This window comes from Ahaetulla prasina, chromosome 8 (genome assembly GCF_028640845.1).
Source record: "Ahaetulla prasina isolate Xishuangbanna chromosome 8, ASM2864084v1, whole genome shotgun sequence".
Taxonomy (NCBI): Eukaryota; Metazoa; Chordata; class Lepidosauria; order Squamata; family Colubridae; genus Ahaetulla; species Ahaetulla prasina.
Genome location: NC_080546.1, coordinates 30,568,997 through 30,590,455, shown reverse-complemented (window position 1 = coordinate 30,590,455; position 21,459 = coordinate 30,568,997). Strand labels below are relative to the sequence as shown.

Sequence of the window (21,459 nt, the reverse complement as noted above, 5' to 3'; positions counted from 1 at the left end):
CATATTTGGATAGAAATAAAAGTGCCATACAACTTGATCTGTTTTATGGATGTCTCTGTATAACACTTTCAAATATCTGCCAAAGAAATACCAAGTATGCTGAACTTCATGATAGCCATCATGGGCCTAAGCTTCCACGGGCAGTTTCTATTTTTCTATAAACTTTTAACACATTCTTAATTCTTGTTGTGAAGATCTGTTTCAGATACTGGTCCTACCTGAATTTTATTTTATTTTAGTAGTTGAGATAATTTTGTTGTGGTGGTGCACCCACCACCAATTAGATCTCTGCTAAGGAGTATGCATGGAACAGGAAATGTGTTTTGCTTCATAAAGCCTGCCTGTTGAAAAGTCCAGAACCTGGAAGTCCAGAACCTGGAACAGAATTGCTGATTCCAGACATAGTAAGCACTAAAATTTTGAAACAGGCAGTGGACCATTAGATGGCATCAGAGAAATACAAAAACCACCTCTTTGCTGCTCTCTCCTGATTACTAGAAGAGAAAGAAAAGAAGAATTAAGCTCAACACCCACCCGAGTACAAGTAGTCCTCAACTTACGACTACTTTTGAGCCCAAAATTTCTGTTGTTAAATGAGATATTTGTTAAGTTACAACATTTCACACCACAGTTGTTAAGTGAATCACCGTTGTTAAATTAGTAATCCAGTTATTAAGTGACTTCCCCATTGACTTTGCTTGTCAGAAGATCGCAAACCATGATCACATGACTGCGGGACACAGGAACCGTCATAAGTATGAACCAGTTGCTAACCATCTGAACTTTGATCACATGACCATGGGGATGCTGCAAAGGTTGTAACTGCGAAAAATGGTCCTAAGTCACTTTATTCAGTGCCGTTGTAACTTTGAATGGTTACTAAATGAACTGTTGTAATTTGAGGACTGCCTGTATTCAAAGAAGTATGTAACATTTCCCCGAATCTGGCTGTGAGGAAAAAAATGGAACCGGAAAAGGGGATTTTCAATTTCTTTTTGAAAGAAATAGAAAACCTGCTCAGAGAAATACCTTTTTTAAAAAACTCTCTCCCTGCCTGTCTATTTTCAATCCCAATTTAAAATATATTTACAGTTTACCTAAAACAGGATGCATATTTTTTTTTCTGGAGCTCTTTCAAATTCTGTCCATCATTTCAGATTTCAGACAGAGTAAATTATAAGAAGCATTTGGATTTTGCTCAGCCCTGACCTTCTGAAAACATGCCTATATCTTTTTGTTCTAATTTCATTTGGCTTGTTGTATGTAAAATTTCATTTGATCTTGCTCTAGAAGTGAAAAAGATCAATTCTAATATTTTATATGTGTTTCATCAGTGCGTATCAGAAATATGATTTGAAGTATTAGAAGACCCAAATGAGAGCTATTTCTTTTTATATCAGCGTAAGAATAATTTAGATTTCTGCAAAAGAAATTGAGGATGACTGATAAATTCTTAACAAAGAAGTGCGGCATACAGGCTTTGTTAGTATACCTTATTGTACTTATTTGACCCAAAAGTTAAAAACTCAGCCTTTCAAGTGTCTGCATTTCCGAACAGCAATCTTTTACAGAATGGTGATGCAATTTAAATATAACACATCAACTTTTCTGTTCTTTTTTAAATGCTGTTGCCTCAGAAACCATGGCCATATTTTAAATCAGAGGCAAGAAAAATTAATAGCAAAATTATGTAACTATCAAAGCAATGGAATGCTGAAGGTCACTGGAAGATTTCCTTGTGATATACATAAAGACACCAAATTAATGATGTGTTACTTGTACTAGTTTTTTGACCTCTCTCAGTGCAGACATTCCTGGGAAGCAATGGGCTGTAGGGACAATCTGAAATAATACCATAGAAATATTAGTTAGCAGTCTGAATGCTATCAGTCACCAGTTTACAGTTTAATTAATATCGAAACTGAAATTTCAAGTGATCAGTATCACAGTATAAAGTGTCTATCATATATCTAAAGAATAGCCCAAATCCAAAAAAATGTATTTGGTTAATCAGCTGTTTTTAAACATTACTTTATATACTTCTTGATTTGTTTATCGAACTCAGTTTGATATATATATTCTGTTCTGAGAGAGCTTATTCTACATTTAATATTTGTTTGTATCATTTATAATAGGTAAATTCAGAAAGTCCTCATTTATCAATGGTAATTAGGATTGGGAACTCTATGGTTAAGCAACACGGTCATAATGTCACATGACCATAACGACCGATAATAGCAGTTCTGACAATCCCAGTTGTGGGATCATACGACTGCTATTTGTGATCTGCTGGCTTCCTCATTGACTTTGCTTGTCAGAAGCTGGCAGTGTAGTTGCAAATGGCAATCATATGAAGTTGCAAATGGCAATCATCAAGAGATGCTGAAATGGCATAATTGGGAGCAGGTTGCTAAGTTCCCAAATTACAATCACTGGACTGCAGAGATGCTGAGATGCTTGCAACTATGAGGACCCATCATAAGTGCCCCTCATTGAGTACTATTGTAATTTTGACTGGTTGCTGAATAAGTGCATATTAATCAGTGGTGAAAACTGAACCGGTTTACTACCAAATGCAAGCTGCACACATGCGTAGTGCAAATCAAAAGTAGAACAGTGCGCGTGCGTGTGTGTGATCAGCTGTGGTGCGCAATCTTTTTTTTACTTTTACATACTTTTTTTTACAAACTGTTCAGCCAAAGAGGTTGTAAAAAAATGCTTTTAAAAATAAAAAAAAAGCCTCTGACAATCAGGCAACTCAGCTGGGATCGTCAGAACCTTTTTTTTAACCTTTTAAAAGCATTTTTTCTACAACCTCTTCAGCCAAAGAGGTTGTTAAAAATGCTTTTAAAAGTTAAAAAAAAAGCTCTGATGATTGCGTGGCTCAGCTGGGCATGGAGGGAGGGAGCAGGGATTTTTGCTACCAGTTCTCTGAACTACCCGCCGCCATCGCTACCGGATCAGCTGATCTGGTCCGAACTGGGAGCATTTCACCCCTGATATTAATCAAAGATTACCTCTGAAATGTAATTATATGCAAAAAGCATTAATGGCATAAATAAAGTAATGTACTGCAGTTATGTATTTTTTGATTTACCCGATTTTAAAGAATAACCACATTTCTTTTCCTTCACTTCTGCCAATACCCCAAACACTGCCTCCTCATAGCTCCCCCTTTGCCCAAGGAGCCACTGCTAGCTCTCCTGCCTCACCCAGTGCCTCTCATCACCCCACAGCCTTCCCCTCTGCCAGGCCTGGCAAGCTCCCTTCTGCAGACCTGGCTCTGTCACCCTGCCGTGCTCACTTATTAAAAGAGTGCATGATAAAATTGGTTAAGAATTTTGGTTAGAATATACAGATGGACCAATATAATTTAAGAGACAACTGTTATAAAATGCCCAGACAACCTGTGATTGTTGGTTTGTTTCTCCAGCGGCATTTTTCCCCCCGAAATAGAGAAATTATATATACAGTAAGGAAATACCTCTGGAGAAATAAACCAACAGATCACGGGCTGACAGGGTATTTCATAACATTTATCTCTTAAACTGTATTGGTCCATCTGTATATAATAACCGTATATATTAGTGGAAGGGAAGTGGCTTCTGACTTCCTGTCAGCTTCCCCTTTGTGGGAAGATCGCCGTGAACATCAGAAATCTTCCCTTCCTTTTCCCACAAGCAGCTAAGTCGTTGCTGCCGGTGGGGGAGGGAGGGAGGAGGTGTGAGAGTGGGGGATATGATACGAGTGCAGGGGGACTGGTGGAGGGTGCATCATTTCTCCATTGCCTTGCCTTGCAAGCTTCCCATAAGGAAGAGGGAAGCAAAGGGTGTTGTCAGTCATATCAGTTCCTTCTGGGTTCCCCATCAACTTGTGGGAAGCTGTCAGGAAATATTGAAAATGAGGCTCATGGGATTGCGGGTTACCGGGTCAGTGCAATGGTATTGAACAGCAGCAGCACAGTGGAGCTGAAGTAGGAAAAAAAATATCTCCAAATGTCATCACCCCAGGAATAACGGAACCCAGCAATTATAACTTACCTCCTTTGAGGTATCTTGTTGACAAATGTTTGTCCTATAATGCAGCATTTCGCCCCAATTGAAGGTTACAAACAGACATGAAAGATTTAATAATATGTTGATGTGCTGTAGATACCAGACAAATTATCTAAGATGTATAAAAGTATTTCTAATCAATGTTCAAAATGTGAAAGCCACAAAGGGACATTTTACCATGCATGGTAGAATCGGGGTGCGGGGGGGGGGGAAGCAAAAAATATTCTCAAACAAAACACAATCTGCACGTAAATGCGCATAGTGCTGCAAATCATTTAAAAATTTTATATTCTGATGAAATCTGAAGTTTTAAATTGATAGACAATGCAAAAAAAAAAGACTTATGGAAGATTAGTTTTGCATATGGTAACTGCAGGAGGCTATTATATTCACAAAGATGGAAAAACACTGAAATATCACAATAGAGGAATAGATTGTAAATATAGTGGAATTTGCATAGAGGGTAAAATCGATCAGTTTGGTCAGGAATTAAACAATAAGTGCTTTCATAAAATACTGAAAAACTCCTATGGGCTTTTGCTGAAAAAATGGAAAAATGATTTGGTGTTTTATGGCTTTGCTGATTAAAAAGGGTTAAATATGGAAAATGTAATCTTAAAGAGAGAGGGAGGGATACTAAGTTTGTAACTGTCAGAAGGAAGATAGTAAGTTGCTTCTTTATCTTTTTCTACTTATATTGTTTCCTATCATTCTTATTTTCTTTTCCCCCTATTTCTTAATTTTTCTTTTTATATTTTTATAAAATAAAAATGTAATATATATAAATCTCTAAAATATATAAAAATATGCATGGACAGCAAAAGCATTTTCCAGCTTTGTAAGATTCTTCATGCACCAACTTTATTTTTCTTTCAGTAAATCTCAGGTCATAATAAAACCTGAGAACAAAATTGTCCAGAGATAATGATAGTAATTCATGGTCCAAGTTTCCCACTAGTAGCATTACCACCCCTAAGTCCATAATGTTTTTATTTTCCACAGGGACACTCTAATGCATTTTACAGGAAAGCTAATACAAGGAGTTCATACTTACAAGGAGCTGCAGACAAAAAGCATTCATTTTTGTTTTAAAATGACAATCGGAGGATAATTGAGTTCTTGGTCTAGTGCTGCTCTCAATGTGCATAATATTGTTAGGCTATACTTTCAAATGAAATGCAGTAAAAACTTTTAATTTTGCGAGTACCTGTTTGAACCTATCCCTTTTCATTTTATGTTGTGTGCACAATAAATGCTGAAAGAAATAAAGAAAGGGAGTTGCCTACATTACATGGGGGAACAATATGAAAAACTTGCTCACCACAAAAGTATAAGAAAACTTGCTGCAGCAAAGTTCATGATGGGATTTTGTAACTGCCCATCAGTTTTACACATCTTGCTTTAAAATTCATTTATGTTAATTCTTTTTTTTTTCCAAAAAAGTTTTTTATTTTCATTTTCCAACATCATATTAATGTACAATCTGTTATCCATCATTGATCATTAATTTTTATTTATTACTAAATTGGGCCTGCCCAGCTGCCACTTCCTTTCTTCAACCTCCCTCTACCTTCTACTACTTTCCCCTTTCTTCATCTCCTTCACTTTATTACTTCCTCTCCTCCTTCTCCACTCCTCCCTGCTTCCACCCTTTCTAACCTTCTTATTCCCCACCTCCTTCTCACCTCTTTCCTACCTACTTTCTTCCCTCTTCTACTCCTCTCTCCCTTTCCTTCTAAAATGGCAGTCGAGCAGCCCCAATCTCATTTCAAATTTTAATTTCATATCATCAATCGTTACTGTACATTGATAACCATTCCATATATCATTTCCACCCCTCTCCCCCTCCCTTCCCCCTCCTCCCCATCCTCCCGGACTTCCCAGAGCAAATACTGGGTATTATAACCAACAATCCTGTATATCTTCTATCTTATTATCTAGATTCCAGTTGTTTTGATCCTTTTGAATTTCCTCTATTTTCCTTTGCAACTCTAAATTAACTTTATTAAGTTCTTCCAGACTATCCTCCATCTGAATACAAGACCTTAATATTTGCGAAATTGCATCTTTTACCATTTTCATTTCCCTCTTCTGCTCTTCCACCACTTCCTTAAAGTCCAACAACTCTTTCTCCATTTCATCAAATTTTTGATCTATTTCTGAAAGATGAGCCTCCAGAAACTCCTGTAAAAAATTCCTTAATTCCTCTTTAATATCTTCTTTTAATTTTCGTATCTGAACTGAAGAAATTTCAAAGTTTTTAGTAGCTTTTGGTATTATTTGCTTGAAAGCCATTTTAAAAATATATAACCTACAGGAATTATAACGGATTGTACAGGGATTGAGACTAAATTGATTTTGAACTTAATAACAGCAGCAAGACTATTGATTGGACAATACTGGAAGAAAGAAGAGATACCTACAATAGAAGAATGGATATTGAAAGTTATTAATTTGGCTGAGATGGCTAAAATCTCAGCGTTTTTAAAAGACAATACGCAGGAAAGATATTTAATTGAATGGAAAAAATGGATTGATTATTTACAAAACAGATATCAGATTAAGAAATATCAGATTGCCTTTGAATAATTAGAAAGTTATTTTATGTAATGGGGAGGGGGTTGGGAGACGAAAAGCTTTGGATGTGGTTGTTTGGATTGGAAGGGAAAATTTTATTCTATGTTTGGTTTATGTATAACTTTACCTTGTGATTGACCCGGGAAGCCGGGGGGTGGGGGAGGGAGGGGGGTGTTTTGTTTTTGTTTTTTGTTTTTTTGGGAGGGAGGGGGAAAAAAGGGGGAAAAATGTTTTTGTTTTTTTATAAAACTCTTTCAATAAAAATATATAACCTACCCAATAGCAAAAAAAAAAAAAAAAAAAGGACAAAAAAGAGTTAAAAAGAGTTAAAAAGGGAAGATTCAAAAGGCTTTTCTTCTAAATCACTATAATTCCAAAAAAAGAAGAAAAAAATATAAATCATAACATCCATTTAATCAGAATCTTCTCGTATACCTTCTGGTTCAATGCTGGCTGTTAATAAGCATTTCCTTAACTTTCGTTTCCAATACACAAATCGCCATTTGCTTGCATTCCACAAAACGCCATTTGCTTTCTTCTCTCCTATCTTCGCAACTAATGTATCTTCTATTAGGGGCTTACAGTCTTCTTGCAAACAAATGCTAGAACTCTTCTCTATCCGTGTTACAATCCATCACAAATCCATTTCTGTCGTGGAAATTGGACGCTATGTTTTTTTCTGCCAAAAGGCAGATGTCCACCAGGTCCAGAGCTTCTTCCAGGCTTTAGAAGGAGCACTCCCCTCAAGCCTCCAGAAATTTTTCTGGGGCTTCTCTGGGGGGCTCAACTTCAGCCCAAATGCTCATCTCTCCCTCTTCACCCGAGGGAGAGATTTTCAAGCCACCGGACAGCTGATTTGTGCTGTCCTGGCGGCTCTACAGACTCACAGGGTTAGCGGTCTGAAAAAGACCGCCATCAATGAAGCGGAGCCAACCGGAAGTCCCCATTTATGTTAATTCTTAGTGTACTTTCAAATTAGATAAAAAAAGAACTCTAGCCAGCTTACAAGACTGCATAATCCAGGTAATGTGATTGTTAAAACCGGACTAAACAAAATTAAATCTCCTCCACAACGTCCTCTTCCTCCTTCTCCTCTCATATTCAGCTGAAGATGGCATGCACTTTTTGCCTTAGGACACAAATTAGACTCTATTTCATACTACTGTTTAATTATTTAAAAAGTTAGTATTATTCTACAGTCATGAATGTGATAGTTTTAGTCAATAAAATTAAATGTTACAATTTGGTAACTTTTGAGATCTTTGGGGGCAGTATTCAAGTTGTGCATATCTATCCAGAATCAATTCTCACTGGACTAGCAGAATCAGATTTCATGCAGATTGACAGGAGAAATTAAACCTTATAAACCTTATTTTATTTTTGGTCAGTAGCTTGTTTTAATGCTCATCACTGCCAGAGATTACTTTTTCTAAATCTGCTTTTCTTGTAAAAAATATTTGTTAGTTTTGGATATGTTGAAGAGTATATGTGAAAATACATGAACTTAAAATGTGCATTCCAAAATAAAAAAATAATTGAAGGGACTGAAGTGACTACAACAACTGAGCTTAAAACTGAGTAGAATGAAACTATCCTTGCGGAAAGTGACTGCTAAAATGTTTGTGGCCATTATCAATGTATGTCATTAGTTTCAAAGCCATAATAATAACAAAATACCTGCAAATAAAAATAGAACAACTGTGGCAAAAGAAAGCAAAGGTAGTACCAATAATATTCGAAGCCTTGGATGCAATCTCAAGACAACTAGAGCACCACTTGAACACCATCAGCCTTGACAAAAACACCATCAGTCAATTGCAAATGGCAGCTTTACTCAAAATAACTTAAAATCCTGCCGTGATACCTTTAACGCCATCAAAAATCAACATCTGCTTATCCCAAACCTTGGAAGGAATTGGATAAAAATGTCAAATCCAGTCTGAACATCTAGCTGACTGTGTGACAAACTATATACTAAACGGCTTAGGTGTTGCCTTCTTTTTCCTCTATTGAAGTTCACTAAGTTCACTATATTATGTTATTACAAGATCAACTGAAATATGATCAACATTTATAGTTCACTATAACCATTTTGCCATTTATAGCTGTTTTTTACCGTAACAAATTGCAGACTCATGGCTTGTTATTGTTTTTTTCTTATTTGTAGCCTAATTGACTTAAATTGCTACCCGCACATGGGATTTTTCTTCAACTAAAAGTATGTTACATCTTCCTTTTCTTTTTTATCCATATGTTTAATTCAAAATTATACACTGTAGAAATTAAGTTAAATATTTATACTCTTTTCTTGAGAGGAGAGAAAGAGAAAATGATAATGATAGCTTGTGGGATATTATTTGGAAGGGTTAAAGATCAAGACAAGTAAACTGAAGGAACCTGAAGTAGACTTATTTGATCAGGGTATTTATGTATGTGCACTTTTTTCTTAACTTTTTATAGTCTTTTAGTTTGTATTATACTTTTATTTTTGTATTTGTAAATTTTCATAAAACTATTGCAAAAAATCAGAATGTAGTAATCATGAGGTAGGTTTAAAATACATAATTTATCTAACTGTAGCCAGGAAGTGGAAAAAATCCTCCAGGAAAAAGGCAGTGGTAAGTCATCACTGCATTGTTGCCAAGAAAACTATATGGTTATTGTCATGAAGTCACTAGGACGAAAGCTCATTTTGAAATAAACTTTCTTTAAAAAATACTGCACAACTTATCCATATTCACAAATGTTCAATTAAAACAACTATAAATGCCTTGAAGAGGTATCTTGGTTGTCTTGAATGCTTCTTAGTTGTTTTGATTTACGAGTTCAAAATATTAATAGTCTGGACTTAGGAAGCAAAATGTCTGAGTGTGTAATATATAATTATAGCAATATATTTTTCCACTTGGTACATGAATTGTCTTTAGACAGAATACAAATTTAATGAATCTGCTGATTGTGTATTTTATTCAGAGAAATTACCTTTCAACAGCTCAACAGATTCAGTGAAGCTGCACATTCACTCAAATAATTAAAATTTAAAATGTGTAATATTAATCACACACCGGTACTAGAAAGTCTATTATTCCACTGCATTTAATGAGATGAAAAGTGCATAGGACTACAAATACTATATACCTGATTTTCCAATGTGACCATGGTGGATTGCTACCGGTTTGCCTCAGTTCGAGCCAATCGATAGCAGTGGGGGCGGGAGGCTCCACCCACCTGCCCGGACATCATCAAATACGATCTGCACATGTGCAGAAGCTTCTGCGCATGAGCAGATGGGATGCACAAGTGAACTGGTAGCAAAGGTAAGTGAAACCCACTCTTGAATGTGACCATTTGATAACATAACAGTGAGAAGATATACATTGAAGTATTTTTACATGTAGTCCTCGTTTAGCAGCCACATTGTGATAGGCAACTTAATTTGTTAAATGAAGTGGTTGCTAAGTATAACTGTGACTGTTCTTTGAACTTATATCAGTTTTTCTTTGCTTTATAGACCTATAAAGCTTGTAAATGCGAGGATTGATCAGTTACTTTTTCATCATGTCATAAGCACAAATGGTCACTAAATGAGGCAATCGCTAAGAGAGGACTACCTGTACACAAGCAGAGCTTTATTACTCATTTTTTATAGAATTGGCCATATAGCGGTTGTTAAGTTAGTAACATGGTTGAAAAGTGAATCTGGCTTCCCCGTTGACTTTACATGCCAGAAGGTTGCAAAAGGTGATCATGTGACCCTGGGACACTGCAACTGTCATAAATATGAATCAGTTGCCAAGCATTCAAATTTTAATAACTTGACCATGAGGATGCCACAGCAGTTGTTAAGTATGAAAAACGATCATAAATTCCTTTTTCAGTGCTGTTGAAGCTTTTAACAATCACTAAATGAACTATTGTAAGTCGAGGACTACCTGTAATTTCTAATTATTGGAAATAACATTAAAAAATCTTTCAGAATACTACTATGGCTTTTGTAGCTCCTATTTTACTAAAGGTATGTCACTGTAAATTAATGAAATAAATTTCCGTTAATTTATTTTAAAAAATCAGGCAAAAGCAATTTTTAAACCGAAAGAAATTTTATTGAAAAAGTTTGAATTTGTAGAAGCATAATTTCATACAAACATTTCTGAGGAAATAATTGAATATTAAAACCATTCTGGGTGTTACATTTTTCAAATCCTTATCTGTGATCAGAAAATACCTTCAAAAGAATCTGTGAGGTTACCAGTCTCCATGTCTGATTGTATCTTCCTGAACAGTATATCTAATACTGATTTCCCACTCCCCAATCTAGTAGCATATTTTGACATGTGAAGAGCTCATTATCAACTAAACCATAATGCGTGGCTCTTCAGTATACTGTACAATCAAGAATTCATATAAAATAAGTACACATTTGCGCCATTCCTTTCCAAAACATGTTATAAATAGTAATAAGGTAATAATTAAAAATCAAAATGTCAGAAGTTTCATTTAAGATCAAAACATCTCAAATAGTGCAATCATACTCTTAAAATCATTTCAAAATAATTGTAATCGGCCAAATGATGGGCCCTAAATACAATTAATCAATCAATCAATCAATCAATCACACCTACAGTATATATTCTATACACACACTACAGGTTTGGACTGAGTAGTTACTTGAAAATAATTTGAAAATCATTCTTAGAGTACTTGCACTTAATTCACCAGCAATACTTTTTTTTTAATTAGCTTTCTGAATACCTATAAAGGCATTCTTCAGGTTCTAAACTGGAGTCTACTCTTGTCCCTAAAAAAGGGTATAGACTTTAACACCCACCTATACTGATTGCAAAGAGAAGTTGGTTTTTCTATATATATTCTGACATTTCATTGAAACACATAAGCCTACTTCCTCTCACAAAATGAATGAGAACCTTCAGATGTCTATTAGAGAGCTGTAACAACCACCCAAGATACAAAACAATTCATTGTACTTTATTACAGAACCAATAATCTTGATTTTGTAGATTGTTTAGATAGAGTCATATCAACAGAAGGTTTTTTAAAGTCTACAACAAAATAAATTAGCAAGTTTTAATTTTAAAAAAATCCTTCCATGAATTAGATGAGTAAAAAATAAAAACTGGTGACTCAAAATAAAAATTAACTATTAAAATGGAGGCTGGAATTTCTCTTAAATTTAAATAACAAAAGCCAATTTCAGCTACAAATATTTTAAAGTATCCTACCTAGAACAGCTAAAATATAAAGAGAAATTTATATTACCATAAATAACAAATATCATGAAAGCTAGTTTTTCTCCGGTTGTTATCTTCCTTTTGTCTATAAACCATTGATCTAGTGTAGGAGATTGTTATGCCAATATTTTTGTACATACTTCTTCAGAAATCTGTACCATACTTGGAACAATATAAGAATGACATAATAATCTTGCAGATAAAAAGGAATCTCCAAATTTTACTCCTGCATTGGATTCTTGCTGTGGTATGGCAGAAAGGACTTTTCATTTGTGGACTGAATTTGTTTGGCAATGCATTTCTATAGTTATGATGGATAAACTTATTATTCCAATTTTCCCCTTAAAAAAAATTCACTTGGTAAATCAATATAATCATAACCATCATACTTTCAAGATACACAAAGAGCTTCACTAAAAAAAAATTCAGTTGGATTCTAGAGTTGCACAATAGATACTGACTTCACAAAGTAACAGAAAGCCTTGCGTGGCTTTGAGGAGGAACTGTGCAAGCTGTTTTTATCAACTACGTTCTGCATGGTTCTTAACTTAAACAGTTCTCTGCAGTAAATATTTACATTGTAAATTGTAAATATTACATTGTAAATTGTAAAGTAAACTTAATAAAGAATGTTAGTAATATTTTGGCTAAATACATATCAGTCCTTGATTTTATAACTAGGAAATGTATTTATTTCTTCTCCCCAAAATACTCATTTAAAAGGGAAAACATTGACAATCTTAGCAAAAATATTTTACGTAGCTTGCTCTTATAATCTGTCTGCTGAGACTGCAATAAAATTAAACAGAGATAAATTAGGAGAAGTCCATTAAAAAGAAAGGAAGAATCCTAATTTATTTCCAGAGAAAGATTTTTTTATAAGTACACACATAATGAAAAAAGGAAATGGGAAAAAATCACCAGATTTACTGTCTTATTTAAGAATTTTTACACTGACATTTTTATAATACATTTACAAATCATTAATGCCACTAGTTATACAAAAACAATTTGCTTAAGATGAGTTCCTATGCATACATATCAGTAATGAAATTTGCAGGGAGATTTACACGGTGATAAAAAAATCATGTAACACCAGAGCTCATAAAATTGGCTTTCAACATTTAGTTTTAATATAAAAGGTATTTTTTGAAAACAGTTGTTACATGAATATAAAAGCACCATCCATACAATGAAAAGTGTATTTGTACCTCCAAACCTCTTAAAATTTGAATTCTTCCATTTAGTAAATAGGATTTACTAATTGAAGGATTTGACTACACTGCCTCATACTGAAAATCTTTTACTCACCTACTCATGACAGATAAGAATGCTTTTTCTTTTTAAATTACAAAGATTAGAAGAAAAAAACCCCATGCAAACATTTAATGGCTACATAATATTCAGCACAATGGTTTGTAGTAATACCACTCTTGTTCAGCTTAATACGTAAATCCATCAAGATATGAAATAGTCTATCCAGTGTATTTTATTGCTGAACATATATAATAACAAGGCACAGGACAGCCACCAATCCAAGAGCTTGTAGTCCAAGAAACCAGAGCATAACCCAGAAGAACAGGATTATTACAGGTTCTACAATCCTTTCTCCAAAATACATCCTTGTGAATCCTATTCTTATGAGGCTTTTGTTGAGTTCACCAAAGAGAGTCCCCATCTTTTTATAGTCATCAGTAATTGATTCAGTATTATTTTCCCTTTCTTCTTGTAGGGCCTAGAATAAAAAGAGAATAAAGATTAGTAATCTATATCAAAAAAACCATGTGATTTATCATGTGATTTTTTATTTTAAAATGCAACCTTGTATATAAAAATAGTTTAATTTTTTTTCTAAAGGGTAATAATTTGAAATATTTTTGTCATAATTAATTAACTAGCTGTTTTATATTATTAAACAATTATCTTTCTTTTAATAGTATTATGTTTTGTCATATAACCAAGTACTTTATTAATGTGCTACAACATGGCTCAGCAATTAAAGATGTTGAGCTTATCAGCTGGAACTGATAGCCCAGGTTCAAGACCTGGCACCAAGCAATCGGGTGAGCTCCAGTTTCTTGCCCCAGCTCCTGTCCACTAGCAGTTCAAAAGCATGCAAATGCGAGTAAATTAATAGTATCACTTCGGTGGGAAGGCAATAGCATTCCATGCGCCTTTGGCATTTAGCCATGCTGGCCACATGACTATGGAAAATATCTTCGGACAATGCTGCCTTTCTCAGCCAAGAAACAGAGATGGGCACCGTGCCCTAGAGTCAGACACAACTGGACAGGAAATGTTATATATGAAATATTTTTATTCTCCAATCTGTTTTAGTCATTACCAGCTCCTACCTACTTCTCCTTGGCTCATCAGCACTCTCCACTGCCTGCCCTTATATGGTGCCAGAGCACCTACCTGCCCACTTCCATAGCACTTACCCACCTACAAGCCTGCTTACAAGCCTCCCAGGACTTGTGACTTCCTGCCAACTTTCCCATTGATTTTGCTTGCTGGAAGCTCCTAGGAAATTGTAGTCATGTGAGATATTCACTCCATGACAGCAATAGGGACTGCTGGGATTGCTGTTGCTAAGCGATGCAGTTATGTGACATCACACTTTATGACCACACTACTCTGTGATAGGAATTCTGGTTCCAAACATAACTGCCTGTAGACATTCCTTGCCATTTTGAAGTAAAGCTTCTTCCTTAATGTCAGACATAAAACTAATATACCACATAAACAATAAAACATGCAGATACTATCTAATCTGTAGTTATAGACCAACAAGAAAAAACACAGAGGCAGAGATACACTGGTACCTTTCCCTTTCTCTCCTTTGTACAGGACCAGGTAATTTGATCTGGTTCAAATAGTTGGCAATTTTTTTTAGTGTCTTTGAGTCAGAATTGACTCCCGGTAACTGCCTGGACTAGTCTTTGAAATTGGCTTGCCTTTGCCTGCTTCCTATGACTCAGAAAATGACTGGCTAAAGTCACCCAGCAGCCTAATGCTTTAACCACTGCACCAGATTGGTTCTCAGTTGGTTAATAGCACAGGGCAAACAAAGCACCTGTTTTAAGCATTACATGCTTGTATGGCTAATTCAATTAGTGGCTATCATGTACATGCATGCGGCTATCATGTATATGCATGCAGAGATTGTTGGGGAATGTCTTTTGAAGTACAAATAAAGCTTGTACAGAACAAGATTGTTTTAAGAATTTGAAAAGAGGCACTTTGTACATGCTCCCATGTATTGCAAATGTATTACTTCTTAAGGCTGTGTAGTAAGGCTGTGTGTTTAATGCTTTGTATTCACTTTAAAAAAGATGTTTCAGAGATGTGGGGCCACAAAAACAGTTTACTGGATTCCAGAAAAGCAATTTCCTATGTGCTCAAAGAATTTTTTTTCAAACTATTTCAAAAGAGCCCTAATTTGAGTATCCCAATTTTGTAATTTAAATCCATCTGCAATTATGTGGGAAGTACTCAGAGAAAAGAAGCTTCTAGGCCACATTTAAAAGACCTTTTAGAGGACAGAGCAAAGGCAGGAAATATGTAACTTAAGAAAAAAGATCTGGAATTAACAGTATCAATTTAACATAAAATTACAAACTCATAGCTCCAACTTATTTCAATTAAGAAGTAAATTTTGCTTTTAATAGCTGGATATACGAAATATATTACATGATAATTCTAAATTCTAACAATGCAGACAACATACATTAATTGTTAAAACTTAAGTCTTAATATAAAAAATTGAATAGAACACACTTTTTCTTTCTATATTAGAATGTATTCTAACCACAAGTCTAGCCATTTTAGAACTATCTTAAGGATTCTTTATTTTAATATTGCGTAATATTTCTGCTTTTGACACAAACCATGCATTACAACAACCACCAAATTTATGGTCAAGTACACCGAAACTGTCTGTAATTGTTAGGTACAAACAACCAAACCCTCATGTGTAGATTTCAAACTACTTTATTTTTCTGCCTATAGCACAGGAATCTTCCCAGAGAGGCAGTTGTAGCCTGGGACAGATTAGATAAGGTTCAAAAGTGTGTGTGTGTTGGGGGGGGGGGAGAGAGAGAGATTGTTTGCCCTCTTATGTTTAGAGGCAAGTCAATGCTAATTTTTCAGTTGAGCCCTCCTCCTGATTCCCAAAATCAACATTAATTGATTTTGAGCTTTATAAAAGATAGATACTGTACATGTTTTTAATGTTCATTTTATTAAAACTGTATTATTTTCTTACATTATTTCAGAGGCTGAGAAACTCAAAAGTTAAAAAAGATATAATATAAAATGAACTAATTTAAATCTTGTAAGCAACCTAATTGAAACCAGTACTTAGTATAAAGATAATTGGTCTTGTTACAGAATTAGGTTGAGAATAAAATATAGGTCAAGGAATCTTGACTTTGGTGTACAATGCTATATAACTGAAACGTTCTTGTAGAAATTTGCTCAAACATATTAGGATTTCATATCTTTTATTCTAGGAAGGTTATTTTTAATTAGCCTGCTAAAATGAAAAAAGAGAATAGGCCCTATAACTTAAAATGAATTTTATGTATATATTTCAAGGATGCTTTTTGTTTCAGTTTTACTTTATAAAGCTTCAGTGATTAAGGGTACATAACAAAAGATGCAGTTTTGTTCATAGTAAATAGAAATATTATATACATTTATGTAGCACCTTGAGCTCTAAAAGGCAAAAAGGAATACAAAGTACCCTTAATTGTAGTAAACATCTATTTCTATAGGACGTGTGAAATGAAGGATGTACTTGAGAAATAATTTAACTTCCATATTTATATTTTTATTTAATACAAATGTATTTATATTAATTTGTAGTACTTCTAAAAATCAATTTATTTAAAAATGTCTGTGGAACATCTGCTTAGAGGTGGAAATTACATCACAGATTTATGTATAATTTCAAGACTACAGATCCCGGTGTTTAGTATATTCTCTTATTCTCTTTAATAAGTGCATTCTGAAAATTATAGCCTCAAAGAAAATAAAATCTGTTAGGATATTAAATAATTAGAATAGAAAAGTCTAGTTTGAGCAAGTACTAACCTAGAAATTAAATATCTTTTAATTTGGGGATATTGTGTTTATTTGCAAAATTTCATGTTTTTTTCAGTTTGGTAAATGACTATCTTCCTATCACTTTGAATAAAATGTCATCATGCACTTTCATATGTCAGCTCTTGAGCTTTTTGGTCCAGACTCATACAAAATGAGGATTTTCATATGTGGATAAATATCATTGCTGTGGAGAAGTTCTATTTCACATAGTCTAATTTTTTTACTTTGCACATTGTATACCTCTGCTAATAACAGAGAAACTTAACAAAAATAATATATTTAAGGGTTATTTAAAAGTTTTCTTTGAAATATTTTGTTTTCTAATTTTAGGATCAAATAAAATACAGATTGAATTTATCACTGCTTTTGCTTAACTGTAATAACAATCTCAAATTGTGGTGACTGTCACTCATGCACTTTATTGCTCCATGTATCTGAGTCTGCCCTTGAAAACCACTTGTAACAGTTGGTGCAAAATATGGCAGTCTGAAGCTAGTGTGTGAGAGTTGCTTCAGTGGTATTACACCTGTAGTAGAACAGCTCAATTGGGTTCTTAATACTTTTTGAGCTTAGCTGTTTTCTTGCAGACATTTCCTTTCCATGCTAGGTAACAGTGCAAGCAGGAGCTGGGTTTGGTGGCTGTTTATACATTGGGGCTTGCCCTACCAGCCTTGCCATCTCCCCAGGATTTCTTAGTGGTTTCCCATTCAGATATTAATAAGGCTGAAATATGTTTAGAGATTTTGTAGATTAGCCAAGGTCAGTGGGATGCTGCCACCTGCTTGGTGTGAGAACATTCAGAACTTTTAGTTATCTCTGTCCATTTTTTCAAGTCATACTTGTGAGTTGTAAATCTAATTATTATTCAAATATCCATACTGTTCTTAGCAAAATGTTCACCCCTCCAGATGTTTTTTTTAAAAAATTGATTCAGTATCAAATTATAAGTACAGATACCTGAATGATATGGCATGTCAGTTTAGGCTGATTAAGTATTATGCTAATAATAATAATAATAATAATAATATTTTAATTTGTATACCGCCCTTCTCCCGAAGGACTCAGGGCGGTGAACAGGCAGATAAAATATACATACACACAATAATTAAAAAACATCCCTTAAAAAACTAATTTAAATGCCCAAAATATTAAAAAACGTACTTCCCCGTAAAATCACAGAATTTTAAAAACCCATCCAATAAAAATAAGAATCAGGCTAGTCCAGCCATACGGAATAAATAAGTTTTAAGTTCGCGGCGAAAGGTCCTAAGGTCAGGTAATTGTCGAAGTCCGAGGGGAAGTTCGTTCCACAGGGTCGGAGCCCCCACAGAGAAGGCCCTCCCCCTGGGGGCCGCCAGTCGACACTGTTTGGCTGACGGCACCCTGAGGAGTCCCTCTCTGTGGGAACGTACCGGACGATGGGAGATAGAAGCCGGCAGTAGACGGTCCCGTAGATAGCCCGGTCCTAAGCCATGGAGCGCTTTAAAGGTGGTAACCAATACCTTGAAGCGCACCCGGAAAACAACAGGTAGCCAGTGCAGTCTGCGCAGGATAGGTGTTATATGGGAGCTCCGAGACGCTCCCTCAATAACCCGCGCAGCCGCGTTCTGAACTAGCTGAAGTCTCCGGGTGCTCTTCAAGGGGAGCCCCATGTAGAGAGCATTGCAGTAGTCCAGGCAAGTATTTCTTCTCTCTGTTAGTGTGTTTTATTATTCTATTTAAATTTTATGGATATGAAAACTCCCTGCTTTTAAAAATGTCGACATTTCAATGAAATTATCATTGGCAAGTGTGGAATTCTTACACTTCAGTTGTGATATGACTGTTTATTATTTCTTCTTTGTGATATGACTATACATCATTTCTTCAACAGCCTACTGAACTTCGTACATGTCTCAACATCAGAGGTCTCTAGATTGGGTAGGATAGGCTGCAAAGAATACTGAGGAATGATACAGTGATGGGTTACAGCCAAAGACAGCAACATCAAAAAGCAGAAAAGTAAAATATTCTCAAATTTACAAAATCTATAGATCCCTAAACATGAGACCAAGAAAAAAAAAAACCAGTTGAATGTCAATGCAGAATTGTTTTATAACGTGATGTCGCAGATCTTCCTGATTTCTTTAAAAAAACAAAAAGTACAGTCTGGGAAACAGCTTACATACAGGAAATAATCCTACTCCTACACAATAAGAGTGTCAAAATGGTCCTTTTGTGCATGTTTTTCTTCAACCCCAAACTTGGCAAGAGGACATTTCCACTGTCCTTAGAGGAAGTGCAAGATTTTCAGGCTCTCCAGGAGGAAACGTCTTTGCAATTTACCTTAACCACCAAAGGCAATCTCAGATGCAACACTGTTTTAATGGTGGGGGCGGGGAGAAGAATACTAGATCTCTTTTCTTCCAGAATGACAGAAAAACCACCTCACCTCGGAACTCCAACACTGCAGCTCTGCCAGAAGTAGGGGGGGGGACGCGACACTCCTGCCTGCCGGCGGGGATTACTGTGTCTTGACTGCCTCGTGCAAGTAGGTGTGTCGTTCCTTACACACACAGATATACACATACACAGAAACCCCATTTTCCTCCTGTCTGCCACTGACAGCAGAAGGAGGCGAAGAAGCGTACCAAGGCGGAACAAAGGCCTCTCGATCCGGATTCCCTAAACCGAATCGCCCCCGGCCCTGGTTCCCCACCCTCCTTCCCCGGGAAACCGGGGCTCGGTGACACACACCACTCGGCGATGCTAGACCCGCGTCCCCGGCAGGTGGCCGCTTCTCACGAGAGCTCCCTGACGCTCACCTGCTGCTGCGGTTGCGGCGGCTTGTCTTCATCCCCCGCCAGAGGCAGCGAGGACTGGGATGGCTGCGGCTGCTGCTGCCGCCGCCGCTTGTGCCGGGATGCGGCCCCTCTGCCCCTTAAGGGCGGCAACGACGGCGCCGATTCCCGTCCCCACTCGCTTTCCAGAAGGTACTCGGGCGGCAGCAACAGTTCTTCGGTCGAGGCCATGGCCGTCAGCGACGCCGCCCCTCCTTGTCCCGGCGCCTCCGAAAGCGGAGGGCCGCAGTACGGGCACACACACCCTCGCGCGGCCGCGGGTGGTCCCGTTGGTTGGCTGGCGAGGGCGGCGGAGACAACGCGCCGCCGCCCCTCAGCCTGCCCGTAAACGGCAGCTTCGGCCTGGCAGGGCGTGCCTCGAAGGCTGTCACGGGTTTGACGGGAGGGGGAGGAGGAAGGAAGGAAGGAAGAAAGAAAGAAAGAAAAAGAAAGGAAGGAAGAAGGCGGGGGAGGGTAACGGATCCGTGTGTGTGTGTGTCAGGGAAAGAGCGGCGTGGGGACTTTTGTGGTGGGGAAAGGTGGGAAGGATACGGGGCGCGTTCCAACCGCCGTTTCTCGTTGCACCTTTAAAACGGCCTTTATTAAAAACCCCGCCCCTGGGGTGGGCGGGGCCCCCTTTGGAAGGTTGGGCGGGGCTTTCCTCCTCTTGGCGATGTCGGCCCTGCCCGCTCTTTCCTTTGTGAGGCGGGGGTGGGAGGTAGGGGGTGGGGAAAGCAGGTGGAAATGTTGCTTGTGGAAATAAATGCCGAGCTCTGCCCTTCGGCCTAGTAGCCCTAGACTTTATCTTTCGCCCTAAAAGCTCCGTCTCTATAGGCTATTTGCAGTGTTAAGTGGAGAGAGTGCTGTCTGCTTTTCCACACCGAATTGCATGCTGCGGAAGGCGAGCTCTTTGGTAGGCTTTTCATTGATGCTAGCACAGGGGTCTCCAACCTTGGCAACTTTAAGCCTGGTGGACTTCAACTCCCAGAATTCCCCAGCAAAGCTTTGCTGGGGAATTCTGGAGTTGAATCCACCAGGCTTAAAGTTGCCAAGGTTGAGACCCTGTGCTAGAAAACCGAATCCAGATGTTTATTTTATTTTATTTTATTTTATTTAATCATATTTATATACCGCCCTATCTCCCAAGGGACTCAGGGCGGTTTACAGGCACTAAAAGATAAATAGAATATAAATACAATATAAAACATTTAAAAAACTTATTCTAAAGCCCGTCCAATTAAAAATAGAAATAAAACCCAATTTAAAACCCAAAATTTAAAATCTAGCTCAGTCCTGCACAATTAAATAAGTATGTTTTAAGCCCAGCAGAAGGTCCGAAGGTCCAGCTGGCGAAGTCCGGGGTAGATCGTTCCAGAGGGTGGGAGCCCCACAGAAGGCCCTTCCCCTGGGCGTCGCCAGGCGACATTGCCTCGCTGACGGCACCCTGCGGAGACCCTCTCTGTGAGAGCGCACGGGACGGTGGGGGGTATTCGGTCGCAGTAGGCGGTCCCGTAAATAACCCGGCCCAATGCCATGGTGCGCCTTAAAGGTGGTCACCAAAACCTTGAAGCGCACCGGAAGGCCACAGGAAGCCAGTGCAGTCTGCGAGGATAGGTGTCATATGGGAGCCACGAGGGCTCCATCTATCAC

At 37.1% G+C, this 21,459-nt stretch overlaps 1 protein-coding gene across 1 annotated transcript; it reads right to left on the bottom strand.

Moving 5' to 3' along the window:
* Positions 1 to 10,713: 10,713 nt before the first annotated feature.
* On the bottom strand, positions 10,714 to 20,242 carry FAM241A (family with sequence similarity 241 member A). The gene is made up of 2 exons (XM_058192932.1): positions 19,795 to 20,242; positions 10,714 to 13,616 (listed from the first exon to the last, which is right to left on the bottom strand). The coding sequence occupies exons 1-2, from the start codon at positions 19,999 to 20,001 to the stop codon at positions 13,371 to 13,373; spliced, it is 453 nt and encodes a 150-aa protein (XP_058048915.1). The 5' UTR covers positions 20,002 to 20,242; the 3' UTR covers positions 10,714 to 13,370.
* Positions 20,243 to 21,459: the final 1,217 nt, after the last annotated feature.